General features: G+C 39.7%; 1 protein-coding gene and 1 long non-coding RNA gene across 5 annotated transcripts in view; both read right to left on the bottom strand.

The window, feature by feature from the left end:
• Window positions 1–1,848: 1,848 nt before the first annotated feature.
• Window positions 1,849–13,732, bottom strand: LOC139079434 (uncharacterized). Its single transcript, XR_011533105.1, has 2 exons — window positions 13,599–13,732; window positions 1,849–3,365 (listed from the first exon to the last, which is right to left on the bottom strand). It is a non-coding gene; the product is annotated as an uncharacterized lncRNA (long non-coding RNA).
• A 541-nt stretch (window positions 13,733–14,273) lies between these two features.
• The window catches only part of CPSF2 (cleavage and polyadenylation specific factor 2), a 35,429-nt gene continuing 33,207 nt past the window's right edge, over window positions 14,274–16,495 (bottom strand). For all 4 annotated transcript variants that reach the window (XM_070594476.1, XM_070594477.1, XM_070594479.1 and 1 more), the window contains one exon: window positions 14,274–16,163. In XM_070594476.1, coding sequence (XP_070450577.1) covers window positions 16,071–16,163 — 93 coding nt within the window. In that variant the 3' untranslated portion in view covers window positions 14,274–16,070. The remainder of the gene's footprint in view (window positions 16,164–16,495) is intronic.

The raw sequence follows: 16,495 nt of genomic DNA, 5'->3' as shown, positions 1-16,495 counted from the left end.
GGACCCTGCATAGAGTCAGCCTTCAATAAACGGTTCTGACATGCACTGGCCCCACGTGAGGGGTGACTTGAAGTTTAACATTCAATAGATAGTGAGAAGGCACAGTGACAGGCATTACTCATTTCTATTTCTGAATTTTCTGATCACAGATTATTCTAGAAGCCACAGATTGTTCCAGAGTGGATGGGAGCAATTCCATAAGCACTACATAGGGTAAGAATTGGTCTTCGGGTTATCTTTCTAATCAAAGCATCTTTCAGTTGCTTTACGGTGTACTTTTTAGAAAATAATTTCTCCAAATGGGGCTCTTTCTTAGCCTAGTTCCTCGCAATAAAAAAGCCTCTCTTTTACATTTTTCTTTCCATTCTTTGGAATACTCATTCTTTCTATATAGAGAAGAGATCTCCTTAGGAGATCTATAGATATAGATGAATTAATATATTTCATTTCCCTCAAATTTTGATGTGTCATCTTTAGATGCTGTCACCTGCTTCAGGCTGACAATAGGGAGTTAGATTATTCAGAGCATTAAAGATTTATCACCTCCATCGCTCTTTATAAAACCTCTTATTTCTAAGGAATATCTCAGTTGCTTAGGTTATTTTGCAGAAAAAAAAGAGTTTAATGGGGAATTAATGTTTTCTGAAGCCCTGAGTGAGTTTTCAAAAACTTGTAGGATGGTAAGTTTTTAATAACTCCAACTAATTACCGTTTTCAAGTTAGATGTTAGGTCGAAGGCTTTAGGTTTACCACCATTGAAAACAACTAATAAAATCAATCCACTAGGAACAAAATGTGGCTTCAATATGAAGATACCTCCAGGGGACAGCCATTTGTCCAAGAAAGATTTTCCCCAGTTCAGGTTTGAGGAGATCTATAGTAAATCCATCCAACAAAGGAATCTTGGTTGCGAGTGCTAAAATTATGCGAGCGGTTTTTCCCTTGGCAGAGAGCAGTGGACTGGATTAAGGTAACACTTGTTTTCTATGCACTGGGTTATAATGGTAATGAGGAAGGGGAGGGCCATGTGGAGGATGAGAGCTGTGGGGACCCAGAAAGGCGTTCGTTTGCCTGTTCTTGTTTCTATTACCTACTCCCCAGTGTCTTGGATCTAAAATATAGAATGCCATGCCCCAAGCAGCATAATCTATTTGACTTGGATGATAGAATCGTAATGCAGAAAAGGATCTCAAAAATTATCCAGACTAACCCCACCCCAGCTCCATTTTACAGATGAATAAACTGAGGGTCCGAGAGGACCAGAGAGTTGGCCAAGGTCCCATAGAAAGTGGCAGTATCAAGCCTTCCGGATCTCCAGTCAGTGTTCTTTCTGTATGGAGATGCTTATTTGTTCTCACTCATCGTGTTTTTCATCCACTTTGGGTGGCCAAGCTGGAGGCCAGATTCGAAATACTAGTGCCAAGCCAAGAGTACCTGTTCTTCAACATCTCACCTGAAGCCGTGTTAAATATCAGAATTTATCCAGACTTAGGATTTGAAAAGGGAAAGGAATCACACATTGGAAATGAGATGAGCACAGACTGGACTGTGTCGTGATGTCTTCAAAGACAAGGGTCCATTGGTTGCGAGGGTAGGCAATGAGAGCAGGCAAAGCCGGGGCAGTGATGCTCTGGGGGAAGCGCTTCCATGCAGCTTCGCTACCTCCCTGCTTTCTCTCTCCTCCTCTCTCTCCCCACCACCTCCCCTTTCTGCAATTCCATTGTACACTGGCACTAAGGGTTGCTGAGGAAAGCGGAGATGGGAACTTTCCTGTGACATCCACAACAGTGTCCTTTCAGACTAAGTACTCATTAAGGCAACAGAAAAGAATTAGTAAAATTCATGAACTGAAAACTGGGAAAAGTTTCATCTTTAATGCAGAACTTCCCTCAGGGTTAAAATCTTCCCCCAGTCTTTTGCATACATGGTTTCACAAAAATGTAATCATATCTTATATATTACTCTGCAACTTATTTTTTGGCATGTTAATGTAACAAACATCTTCCCAGGTCAGTATGTAGTATCAATCTATCAATCAAAATTATTTTTTAAAATAGGTGCTAAATATTCCACAGTGTGGATATATCATAATCGACTCAACTACTCCCTGTACGTGGATGTTCTGTGTTATCAGGTTTGCTACTGCGAAGAATGTAGTAATAAAGAGCCCAGCCCAGCGCCTGTAGGACAGAAAAACCAAATGTCAAGCTCCCTACCTTCCTTAGCTATTGGTGCCTTCCCAGTCAGAAAGGGAAATAGAACAGAAGTTGAGGTCAGCAACTCTGAAGACCCACTAACAATTTTGTACATCTCTGCTTCCTGAGTTCACAGGTTTTCCTTAGTTTCTGAACTTGCACTTGACACCAGTCCTTTCTCTACTTTATTTCAAAGGTGGAGGTCTCAGAATGCTAAATCTGTCTGGAGAAGCTCTATCAGCAGCAGAAAGATGCTGCCAAAGTGGGAGAGGTGAAGCAGCATCAGGCTGCAGGAACATTTGGAACAGGGGAAACATCACGTGATTCCAGATTAAACACCAGCTTTAACTAAAACGACCATTGTTTCTATTTTGAAATCGTGGCAAGGAAAGCAAGTTGAAGTCCTGGGAATAAACAGATCCTGGAGTTTCAACCCAATGGATAGAGACACATAGGGGTTTCCTTCTCTGAAAGACAGGAAATACTCGTCTTCCTTTTCTATGAATGTCTTCATATCCTTTCCATCCTTTCAACGGATTCCCTTCTCTTCCCTGAACGCCTATTTGTTGCCACACTGGGAGAGGTCTACAGTCGTAGTCACTCTTTTGAAGTCTTTGATCTACCCTGGTCCAAGAGCGTGGACTTTGGAACACTCAGAAATCTGGATTTGCATCCTGGCTACAGCTCCTATTCACTAGTGATTGACACCTGGAGAAATCCTTAGCCTGAGTTTTCACTGCCTCATCTGTACAGGGAGGGTAGCTGTTAGGTCTGGCACAGGCTGCCACGAGGGTTAGACAAAAGCAATGCAGAGCTCTGTGTGACATGTGCTATGTGTTCAGCAACGGTCCTCTTCATTCCGGGTCAGCAACTAAGGCGAAACACTGATCCTTTCCCGCCCTAGGATGTTAAAGAGTGTAATCTCTGTCATTAACAATCCATTTCTGTTGTCCTTCATCGATTTCCATAGGATTGCCAATAGAAGTTAATCCTTTCTGAGCGTTTGAGAGCTAAATATACTAATATTGGCCTCACTTTTCAGGAAACCAGAGTCATGGAATGAAGAACTCATCCGAGACTTAAGCACTGGTGCCTCCGGGGCGGCTGCTGGAGGCTGAGGTCTGTGGGCGAGTTTCGTGCAGTTGCCACAGTAGCTCTGCTTTCTTCCCACTGTGAAACATATTTTTAATTATTACTATCAATAAGGCAATGAGAAGAGTGATAATTCTAACAAATCTTTTAAAAAATTTGTTCTGGCTCTCCCGAGATGGTCAGGATCATATGTGGTCTGACAAGTTTTGAGAGAGAAACCTTCTTTAAAAAACAAACAAACAAAAACACGGGGCCAGCCTGGTGTTGTAGCGGTTAAGTTCGTGCACTCTGCTTTGGCAGCCCAGGGTTTGCGGGTTTGGATCCTGGGTGTGGACCTACACACCGCTTATCAAGCCATGCTGGGGCAGCATGCCACATACGAAATAGAGGAAGATTGGCACAGATGTTAGCTCAGAGACACTCTTCCTCACACACACACACACAAACAACAACGGCAGCAACAGAAGGAAAAATAAACAGATAATTCACATCTAAGATGCTGGCATTGGAAGCAAATTCTTGGAACAGTAGATCACTGATGCTTTCATTCAGTTGTTGAATGTTGAAGAATTAACGCCTCTTCTCCAAAGAAAGAAGATTACTGCACCTTGAGTACACAGAGCCAGGTCCCTGATGGGAGCCTGAAGAACACTGCCACGTACCTGACAGTCAGCTCCTTGGATGCTTTTAGTGATCCTTAGCTCATTTCCTTGTAAGGTACCCTCTTTTCCAAAAATGAGACCTACTGAATACTCCAACCTATATCTTTAGTTCCTGTTTGCTGTGGTTTCCAGGTCATTCAACAAGCTGGTTACTCTCTTTTGGACTTAACTCAGATGTTAATGTCCTTAAAAAGCGGTATTTAGGCAATTTGCAATTATGTGCTCGTATTATATCATTAGGATGCATGACTTTATGAATAAATCTGTCTGCATTCCAGATTACAGAGAAAAATTGGAAACTATCCAACAATTGGGAAGTGCTAAATAAATAATGATACAGCCATGTGATGGATTATTTGTAGCCACTAAAAGATGTTTATAAACATGGGAAAATTTTCTCTAAAGGCACAGTGAAAAATTGTACACATATCAATTACATAAACATTTCATTGAAAAAAGATGGAAATAGAACAAAATGATAAAAGTACTACCTTTGTATAGCACTTTTTCCTGTTTCTTTTTTTCTATACCCTCTAAATTTTCTAAAATATATATTTATTACTCATTAGAGGAGAAAGTAAAAAAGGGAGGGAGGAAGAGGGAGAAACATGTTTACTGAATGAAGGGCTTTAAGCAAGAACTAACCAGTAGAATGAAGGAGGACCATCACCATCTTTATTTTAACCAATCCATTAGTAATTAGAGAGTCCATCAGTCTATTAGTAATATGGCCCTAAGTCATTACCTTTTTTGGTAGCCATCTGTACACTCAGTTTATAGTCCAATAAAATGCTTTTTCTTAAACTTAGAATTCTATGCTTTTTTCCTCCATTATGTTTATGCCATTGGTTTAAAAAGACAGGTGAAATTTCACTTTCTTAGATTTCACCCATTGTCCAAACCATTGAGCAAACTGTCAGATCTCTGTAGGTACCAATTCCGTCTTCTCATACAAGAGCTACTTCTTCCAGTGGAAGGTCATTTGCAAATTTTCTTAACTTGTCACCAATATCCTCAACCAGGAAATTTATAAAACTGTCAAATAAGGTAAGATGAGGACAGAGCCTGCTAATTCAGACTCACACATAGCCATCAAGGAGCTTTTGGGAATAGCTTTGGAAGGGTTGGAAACCCGCTTGACTAAATCCTAACCCAATCCCCATCTGTCCCTCTTACCCATGAAGATTTTATGGGAAGGTGTTAGATGGCTTTTGGGAATCCATATATAAGCATCCCTGGATAAACATGTTCCAAGATTCTCGTGCAGCCTGTGGATTTCCCCATTTTTGACCAAGGGATGCCTGTTTTCTGTAATTCTATGGAGACTAAAATCAGCACTAATGATGGGAAAAGATTCAGTGTCTCTCGATTAATGCGTTGTCACTTTGACCAAACCAGAAAGTTTACCGCACTTAAATGTCTTAGAAAGGGTCTAAAGATAAAAACGTCTTAGATCTACATTAGGGCATATGGTCTAAATTCTACTGTTATTAGAGGAAACTGAGTAATACATTAGAAGTTACTTTAAAGGATTGTCTGGAAGCTAAAAGGATAAATATTAGAGCACCTTTTTGTAGGTCAAGTGGTAAAAGAACCTGCTTCACTATTGATAAGCTGTGTGACTTTGAGTAAGTCACTCAGACCCACAGTGCCAGTTTCTATATGTGAAAAATGGAGGTGATACCTAGCCTTTAGGGTTGTAATAAAGAGTAAATAAGGTGACATATGTGAAAGCAGCACTAAATAATTGTTAATATGCATTGAGTGCTTCCTGTGTCCAGACATTCCAAGTGCTTTGCATGGTTCCTGTCACTGAATCCTTGTGCGACCCTCAGAAGTGGTACCATCCCCAGATATTTGAAGTGCTAAGATAGAAAGTAACTGGCCTCGGCATCTGAAGCCCGCGACTCCAGAGCCTGTGCTCTTCGCACATCTTCTACACAGTGGATATTTGTTGTTGTTGTTTTCACCCCTGGTATCCACTCTTCTACTTTGTGGTAAAAGCCCCCCAAATTCTTGTGGTGAAGGCCCCCATCTGTGTCTAATCTTGGTAAGACTGACAATCAAGGAGCCCATCTCTCGAGCCACAGAGTCAGCATATAACAAAAGCCAGGCCAATGAGGGGTTTCCCTCATGACTCTGTGTGTTGAGGGACCCAAATTGTAGCTGATTCATTCCCTTAGTGGTCTTGAAAGACCGTTGAGCCTGCTGCCTGGATCCCCAGAGCTACCTGGGGTTATGGTCCCAATAAATTCCCTTTTCTCCTAAGTTAGCCAGACACAGTTTCTTTTGCTCAAAACTAAAGAACTCTAACTGATAATATATCAAAACCAACGTAAGTATACGCTGCAATGTCTATTATAAATGAGAACGGGAGGACTAATGACACACCATAAGCTTCAGTTTCCTCATCAGTAAAATGGGGTACTAACAGGGCTTTTCCTGCCCACGATCATTACAATTAAACGAGACAATGCATGTAAAGTCCTTGGCACGGTATCTGCTACACAGAAAACACTCACGGTCAGCTACTAGTGTGAGGGGCTCAGTTATTTTTTAGTAAAAAGGGACTTCAGCAATTATTCCCATTAGGGGAACCAACTCTCTAAAAAGGAAATAATTATGGTCATAGCCTCCAGTTTCCCACAGGTAGGAGTAAGTTCTAATAATGACAGGTTCCCACATTTGTTACGTAACTGGACTCCATCCCGAGCCTACAAAAGAATCATTTGTCCAGGGGCATATTATTCCTCCCACTCCAACTTGTTAAGATTGAAGAATAACTGACTGTTTAATAAAAGAGCGCCTCAGCACTCAAGGCAGTGAACTTGGTCCTGACATTCCTAAACTTAAGAGTTAAGGGGGTGGATGACCCAAATGATGAACTGACAGGTAAGGGTTTTCGCAAGGACAGTTATAAACTAACATTAACGCAGAACTTAAGATCTTTAACTGCTGATGTATTTTAGCTTAGAAGCATTTGGACTGCGGTCGCTGCTCTGCCAGACCTGCTACTCCCCCCGAGACTGTGTTTCCACCTCCTTCCTTTTCATGCCCTCCTCCACTGACCCCACTCCACAGCCAACATTACTTTGTCTGGCTTAACTACACAGCAGAAAGTAACAGGAAAACATTGTAACAAAATAACCAAGACTACACAGTCCCCTTTAAAACAGAAACTTGGGGCATCTGGGCTTTTCACCATGGCTAGACCAACCATGTAAATCGGAATGGAATGTCTGTTGTGGCACTGCCACCTGAGCCAAAGGTGCTTTCTTTAAAATACCTACCATGGGGTTCCACTGGCAGGTGCGGCCATGGATTGGGGAATGGGGGGAAATTCAGTCCATGCAGCAGCCATGTGCAGGGGCTTGGAGCAAAGCAGCCAGCCCCAGGGTCAGGAGACTGGTTAATTACAGGGGAAATGAACAAATAAGTGAATGTATCAAGGATTATGGGAGCCCCGTTTTTTACTATAGAGTAAAGGAGGTACAAATATAGAAAGTGGGAAGACTAGAATAAACCTTGTGGAACAGAAGTGAAATTGGAGATTGATGTGGACTTGTGGTTTTTAATATATATATAGATGGATGGATGAGGAAACAAGCATAGATGTATGTATTTCCTAATTGTCCGCTGAGAGGACCTAGTAGCAGTGACAGTACAGTGGCGATGAGCACAACCTGGCACCCAGATCTTGGTTCTACATGCCGTTCTCCACCCAGGAAACAGGACTCTTTGGAGCAATGGCTGATCCCAGGACTGGGGTAGGGAAAATACAAGATGGAACCTGGAACACCATGTGGTGCCTGGAAGTAAGGAAGTGCTCAAAGAACCATGCGGATGTGCAGCCATTGTGGAAAACAGTTGGAAGTTCCTTGAAAAATTTAAAAAGGAATTACCATATGACCCAGCAATCCCACTGGATATATATCCAAAAGAATTGAAATCAGGATCTCAAAGAGAGATTTGCACGCCCGTGTTCCATTGCAGACTGACTCACAATACCAAAGTGGTGGGAGCAACCCAAATGTCCATCGCCAGGTGAATGGATAAAGAACATGTGTACAGCCACACAACGAAATATTATGCAGCCTTAGAAAGGAAGAAAATCCTGTCACGTGCTACATGGATGAAACTCGAGGACATTATGCTAAGTGAAATAAGCCAGTCACAAAAGGACAAATACTGGATGATTCCACTCATGATCTAAAGCAGTGAAAATCACAGAAACAGAAAGCAGAAAGGTGGTTACTGATGGCTGGGCGGAAGGGGGGGGATCAGTGTTTAGTGGGTATAGAGTTTCAGTATTATGAGATGAAAAAGTCCTAGAGATCTGTTGCACAACAACGTGAATATACTTAACACTACTGAATACACACTTAAAAATGGTTCAGACGGTAAATTTAATGTTATGTGTTTTTTTACAATTTAAAAAAAAAAAGAAAAGAACTTGAGGACATGTGAAAATAACACAGAAGCCAGCCTGCAAGAGCTCCCACTACTCAAATCTGGGACAACTGGAGCAACAAAATCAATCATGACAGTTTGCAGATTACAAAACAGAATCCGTGTTTCAGACTGACAGAAATAATGAATAAATAAATAAATGGGGGAGAAGAGAAAGTGCTCACCCTAGATGCCAACTAAATGTAGATGCAAAAGTATAATTAGAAAAATCACCATTTGGCAATAACTGATTCAGATACGAATCATCAAAGGACGCTAAAACTAGAGGATAAAAATTTATAAACAACAGGATATTGATATAGTCTCTAAGTAGCTCCCCACATAATATTTATTCCTCATTAATTAGTAAGTACAAAATACTTATATTAACTTCACCATGGAGAAAACTTGTAGATATAACCAACTGTTAAAAATTAACATCACCATTTGGGGGCTGGCCCCGTGGCCGAGTGGTTAAGTTCGCGCGCTCCGCTGCAGGCGGCCCAGTGTTTCGTTGGTTCGAGTCCTGGGCGCGGACATGGCACTGCTCGTCAAACCACGCTGAGGCGGCGTCCCACATGCCACAACTAAAAGGACCCACAACGAAGAATATACAACTATGTACCGGGGGGCTTTGGGGAGAAAAAGGAAAAAATAAAATCTTTGAAAAAAAAAAAAAAAAAAAATTAACATCACCAGTAATGGGAAAAATTGATACTATGTGCCTCCAGATACAAGGCAGAGAACACAGCATCACTTCTCTGATATTCCTGTCAAAAATCCATAACCTCAACCTAATCAGGAGGAAACACCAGACAAACCCAAAGTAAAGGTCTTTCTACAAAGGAACTGGCTGGCACTCTTCAAAAATGGCAAGGTCATAAGAAAACGAGGAAAAAGTGAGTAAGTGCTCCAGATTGAGGAAGACTGAAGAAAAAACATAAATAAATGTACGCATCATCCTGGACTGGATCCTGGACCCAAAAGGAAAGCATTACTATAAGGACATTTGTGGAGTAATTGGTAACATTTGAATGGGGTTTGTGGATTAAATGGTAGAATTTTTTCAATGTTACTTTCCTGATTTTGATGGAAGTACTGTAGTTATGCAGGAGAGCCCTTGTTTTTAAAAATTACACACAAAAGCATTTAGGGCTAATGGGACTCAGAAGTGCAACTTAGCATCAAATAGTTTAAAAAGTAATTCGTGTATATATAGAGTGATAAGGTAAATACGGTAAAATGTGAACAACGGGAATCTAGGGGAAAGATACAGGATCTTTTAAACTATTCTTGTAACTTTTCTGTCAGTTTAAAATTATTTCAGGGGTTGGCCTGGGGGTGCAGTGGTTAAGTTCGCACATTCCGCTTCGGTGGCCTGAGCCGGGGTTCCCCGGTTCAGATCCCAGGTGCAGACATGGCACCGATTATCAAGCCATGCTGTGGTAGGCGTCCCACATACAAAGTAGAGGAAGATGGGCATGGATGTTGGCTCGGGGCCAGTCTTCCTCAGCAAAAAGAGGAGGCTTGGCAGCAGATGTTAGCTCAGGGCTAACCTTCCTCAAAAAACAAAAAAATTTCAAAATAAGTTAAAAAAATAAGATACATACAAGTGGTCTTTCAGCTATTAGGAATTTATTACACTGGTTTTTATACTACTATAAAAATCTCTGCTTAATGGTTTCCTTATCTCAGGTATAACTATTCAAAAGAATAGCTGAAATAAATGTGAAAGCAGTGGGTTTTTTTTTTTTTGGCTGAGGAAGATTGGCCCTGAGCCAACATCTGTGCCCATCTTCTTCTGTTTTATATGTGGGATGCCTGCCACAGCATGGCTTGACAAGTGGTGTGTGGACTGCATAGGTCCACGCCTGGGATCTGAACTGGCAAACCCCAGGCCACCGTAGCAAAGAGGGTGAACTTAACCCGCTGTGTCACCAGGCTAGCCTCAAAAGAAGCTTTTAATGGGCAATAACATAGATATAAAATTCTGCTTAATAGTTAAAAATGCACAATGTTCTAAATTGTCCTCACTAAATATACTTCTTTCTTTCTGCAGTAGTCTGTCTCCTTGAAAAAATCACATATATGAAATATTGAAAATCTTGAGAATTTGAATCCTGTACGCATTTAGGGTAAATTTTTTTTCTCGTAGCTGATAAAGGATTTACCTAATCTCATTAGAGACTTATGTCCTTTGATATTTAAATATGAAATTTAACCTGAACTATGAGCTATGGGTGATGTTGAAAATTAGAGCATCTTTATGATTTCTGCTATATACTACTATTTTTATTTTAATTATAGTTTGGTAATAAATAGATAATTTCTTAATATAAAAAAATCTCCTACGGTAGCAAATGTCTGTCCGTAGAAGAGGATTTTTTTAATCTTCTTTGTCATTTAGAGTCAGGTGGTAACGTTAGCTTGGCCAAGACCACAACGTCTTTCTAAAATAATTTACATTTCTCATAAGCTTGGTAAGTGAATCTGAAGAGAAATGACAGCTCCAAAAATACTTAAAACAAGGACAGCGGCAGCACCCTCGGAATAAAAACAGCTTCCTGCAGAGTTCTGCTTGAAGGACTTCATAGTTTTGAATGTACAATTAGTAGCGTCTTTTTAAAAAAAATAACAATTGTGTCAAGGGGGAAAAAAGGAAATACATCCAATAAATTGGATATTGAATATTAAAATCAACAAAACCTCAGAAAATGATGTGGAAGTCCTACGACTCCACTGTGTACTCTCCAGCTGAGATTACCCTTCAAGGTCAAGAATCTGAGCCGGCTCCGTGGAACCCATCAAGTCTGACGAGAAGCAAACACACCTTTCGTCCTCTTCAGCCACGGTGAAGAGAGGGTTAAAACTCTCCAAACTCCTATTTGGCTCCTTGAAATCACATTTTACCTTTAAGAACTAAAATGAAATGGCCCTGAGTAACGAATGAAAAGCAACAAAAAATGGAACGTGTCCAAGTGTGTGTGGTGGCGGGGGGAGAGGAAAAGGAGAGAGAAGCAGAGATACCTCAATTCCAGCAAAGCCCTGGGTTTTCAATTATTTTGGCAATTTTTGGTCTTTTCTCATAAACACACTTGAGGCGGTTAAAGTGAGAGAAAGGCAAAAGAAGAAAAATACCCCTTCCTTGATCCACGCCCAGGCAGGCAGATCTGAATGCTCCTCCTCTAGCTCCCGTGGCATCTTTACCTACACCGTCATTCTACAGCTATCGAATGGTGAATTAAAAAGGGGGTTGGGGGTGGCAGGGAACAACCACCACTAAAACAAACAGTCAATCACTGAATTACGAACTACTATTTACGTCCTTTCACTTAAGCGGTAATCAGTTCATTCATATTTAAAGGACTTTGTGATAAAACTCTAGAACTTAAAACCAAAGAAAAGTGCAGAAGGGGACATTGACCCTTTCTCCCCTACCTTTGCTGGTCGTCACACAGAACGGACATCAATCTCTCAGCATGCTATTGTCCTAAGCAACGACCAATTGCCAAGTGCTGTTCTCAGAGCAGATAAACTGAGCGTTTCATTCCTAAGCAAACTGAATGCAAACTAAGGAACTGACACAGCGCAGCAGAGCAGGAAAAAAAGGAATTGAAATTTACAACTCCAAATCTCAGACTGTTCTGGCTGAGAGGGACTGGAGAATTCATCTTGTTCAACACACTTACTCTAGAACTGAATGAGTGGACTCTGTAAGGCTGGTGCCAATTCCACCTCTGTGAGTGGTCCTCAAGCAGATCCCTTCCCTCCCATAGGCCCATTCACTCAATACTAAAAGAAGTGGGTTGAACTGGATGAATTCTACAGTCTCTCTCAGTCATAACATCCTAAGATTTTAAGCTACAAATTTCAACTACTTTTCTTATTCCTATGGCTTTTTTCTTGCAGAAATGGATGAGCTGATTCTAAAATTCACATGCAAATGCAAGGGAACCAGAACAGCCAAAACAATCTTGCAAGAGAACAAAGTTGAAGGACTCACATTTGCTGGTTTCAAAACTTAATACAAAGCTACAGTAATCAAGACAATGTGGTACTGGCATAAGGACAGATATATAGATCAATGAAATAGAATTAAGAGTCCAAGAACAAACGCATACATTTAGGGACAACTGATTTTCAACACAGGTGGCAAGAAAATTTGATGAGGAAATAGTCTTTTCATCAAATGAGCTGGGACAACTAGACTTCCATATGCAAAAGAATGAAATTGGACCCCTACTTCACACCACATACAAAAATTAACTCAAAATAGATCAAAGAAAAGTATAAGAGCTAATACTATAAAACTCTTAAGGAAAATATAGGTATAAATCTTTGTGACCTTGGATAAAGCAATGGTTTCTAAGATATGACACCAATATTGCATGGAACCAAAGGAAAAAACAGATAGACTTGATCGAAACTAAAAACTTTCGTGCTTCAAAGGACACTATCAAGAAAATGAAAAAAACAAAAAAAAACACAGAATGGGAGAAAATATTTGCACATCATGTATCTGATAAGGGTTTAGTCTCCAGACTATATGAAAAACTCTTATAATTCAACAATAAAAAGATAAATAAACCAAATAAAAAATAGGGAAAGGATCTCTACAGACATTTCTCCAAAGAAGATGTACAAATGGCCAATAAGTACAGAAAGGATGCTCAACATCATTAGTCATTAGGGAAACGCAAATCAAAACTACAGTGAGATACTCTTCACACACACTAGGTGGCTAAAAAAGGAAAGATAGTGAGTAACAAGTGTTGTCAAGGACATGGAGAAAGTGGAATCCTCACACACTGCCAGCGGGAATGTAAAATGGTGCAGTCACTCTGGAAAACAGTCTGGTAGTGTCTCAAAAGGTTACAGAGTTATCACATGATACAGCAATTCTACTCTTAGGTACATACCCAAGAAAACTGAAAACACATGTCTATACAAAAAACTTGTACAGGCATATTGATAGCAGCATTATTCACAATGGCCAAAAAGTGGAAACAACCCAAATGTCCATCAACTGATGAATGGATAAACAAAATGTGGTATATCCACAGAATGGAATACCATTCAGACATTAAAAGGATACTGAGGAGCCAGCCCCGTAGCCGAGTGGTTAAAGTTCCATGCATGCTCCAATCTGGCAGCCCGGGTTCATGGGTTTGGATCCCAGGGGCAGACCTACACCACTCACCAGCAGCCATCCTGTGGCAGTGACCCACATACAAAGTGGAAGAAGACTGGCACAGATGTTAGCTCAGGGTGAATCTTCCTCAAGCAACAAAAGAGGAAGATTGGCAACAGATGTTAGCTCAGGGCCAATCTTCCTCAGCAAAAAAAAAAAAAAAAAAAGAGGGAGAGAGAAAGGATACTGATAAATGCTACAACATCAATGAACCTTGAAAATATAATGCTAAGTGAAAGAAGTCAGACATAAAAGGCCATATATTGTATCATTCCACTTTTATGAAACATCCAGAATAGGCAAATTCATGGAGACAGAAAATAGATTAATGGTTGCCTGGGGCTGGGGAGAAGGGAGACTGAGAAATGACTGCAAACGGGTATAGTCTCTTTTTGGGGTGATGAAAATGTTCTGGAATCAGATAGTGGTAATGGTTGCGCAACTCTGTAAATATACTAAAAACCAAAGAAGTGTACACTATAAAGGAGTGAATTTTATGGTACGTGAATGATATCTTAATTTTTTAAAGCAAGGTAAATGCCTCTCCTTAGAAAATTCATTTCCTCACTTCTGTTTCAAACCGCCTACTGGTTTATGAAAGTATAGAAAAGTTTGCAATGATATTTGACATTTCTAATCCCACTGCAACAACTACTACAAAGAAATTGCTTCTTAGCCAAATTATTTACAGATATCAACTGACGGCCCACCTTTATTTATTTTGCTTTTAAACAATAAAGATCTGGAAGTGCGTTTCAGCTCATGATTACCTCTCAGTCCTTTTGTAAGTTTCTATTTTTCTTAAGTGAGGCTGAACAAACGTCTCCGTTTTAGAAATTTTAGTAACATTGTCATCTAGAAACAGGTGAGAGTATTGCTCCTGCAGATGAGTTAGCACGGCATCTTCAAGCAGTGTTTTAAAGTCTAATTCCCAAGGCTAGGGAGGAAACGGTTTTTCAATATTGATATTGCACTATAATATGTATGACCAGATGCTTTAAGCCATGAAACAAATCCACACTTTCTCTCTCGTGGAACATAAATACGATTCTAGGCTTATGCTATTCAGTAATAAGAGTTTAAGTGAAATTTTTTCAAAGCCCTACAAAGAAAACATACTAGTTATCTTTACCTTTTGTAACATTGTTTTGTCCATCTGGTTTCCAGAGTCGGGAGGCTGTAAACTTTGCATTAGCGCCATAATCCACAATAAAAGCTTTGTAAGCATTTGAAATAGAATGAAGTAATAATTCTACTCTCACGTCACTGACTTGTACTATACATAGTTCCATAAGTTAAAAAAGAAGACTGAGATTTCTAAGAATTCTAAGTGTAGAGAGGAGGGCTTAAACACTTGAGAAATAAACGTCTAGGTCTGCCATAAATTCCAGCAACAGATTACAACAGGACGACGAGACTTTTCATTTTTAAGTTCAATGAAAATTGCATATATTCAGTTTTTACTCTTAAACACAAATGGTTTACATTGTATCAGGGCTGCTAGCCCCAAGAGAGACGTGATCATGGAAAGGACGACCTTATCACACTTGAGCGTTATTTTTGTAGTAATGTGTATAAAATCCAACCAGTGCTTTGGCAGCGTTAGGAGATGAGCAAGCCTAAGAGATGAAAACATTTACACCTTTTAATTAAATTATACTGTTACCTTATAAAAAAAAATGTGAGGTTCAACATTTGTTTCCTTAAAAACAGAGCACTAAACACTTCCCAATACAGTAAGCTAGCTGATGGTTAAGATGTGTCTAAAACGTATGCAGAACCCTTAAGACTGTAACACATCAAGTTCTTCTGAATTATGTCTATCCAAACGATGATGTTATAATTCAAATTGAACAACACGATCTTAATAAAACAAGAAATGGGAGAAATGAAAATCGGCTTCTGAACCAAATGCGTACCACCTCACACTAGACTGAGTCACTGGGAAATACAGGCATGGAATAGATATGCTCCACGTGGAGACAACTGCATATTAGAATTCAAAGGAAGAGTTATAGCATATACTCTTTGCTTTTTGTTTTTTAAATAGGCCTCAAAAAACTGTTTTATCAGTTATTTTTTAATAGCACAACTTTTCTAAATCTCACTTTTCATTCAGAAAATGTAAGAAACAGTTTGCAAGACCTCATGCAAACACGTTTCTCTAAGGCCATGTACTGGTTTGCTAAGTTGCATTGTTTGTTTCAAGTAAAAAGCCCTTCTAGAATAAGGGGTCTGCAAAGGAAACCATCACCTTCAACACTCGGGCCTGCACACTTGTATCACTCTGAAAGCCAAAAGACAGAATGCTCATTTGAGCATTAGCAAAATGGTCTCTATTTACATCTTTAAAAAATCTAATGCATGTTAAGTTTTTCTGGCAATTTGCTTTGTGTGTTACGAAACAAAAAAGCAAAAGCTTAGAATAAGAAGCCTTTTTTCTTAGAAAGGTCAAACAGATACTTCTTGACATCATGTCCTTTACACAATGGCATACTGTTCATATAAAAGGTCTCTTATCCTGTAAAAATCTTGACAGAGGCAGCCTTCTAATCCAATGCGTCCAGTTTCCGTCTAGAAACCAAGAAAGAAAAAAGCAAGTGCTTTAGTACATTTTCTATCCATTGACACGCAGACATAATAACCAAAATAGATTGACTAGATTCCTTTATGATTGGTGCAGAAACGGATTGCTCTGACTCACAGAATATGGATAAAATATTCATGTCATGAATTTTACATACACATATAAATGTCAGAGGATTCAAATAATACAAATTTACAGCAAAATTTTATATCATCTCTCTGAGTCACTTTTATAAGTCTTCAAGGTCATCATGATGAATATAAATTATTGATCTCCAGTTAGTGAAATTACCAATCAAGCATTACAGAATTCAAAATGA

Source organism: Equus przewalskii, chromosome 25, assembly GCF_037783145.1.
Source record: "Equus przewalskii isolate Varuska chromosome 25, EquPr2, whole genome shotgun sequence".
NCBI lineage: Eukaryota > Metazoa > Chordata > Mammalia > Perissodactyla > Equidae > Equus > Equus przewalskii.
Note: the sequence above shows the minus strand (reverse complement) of the source record. Positions and strands in the feature narration are given on the sequence as shown.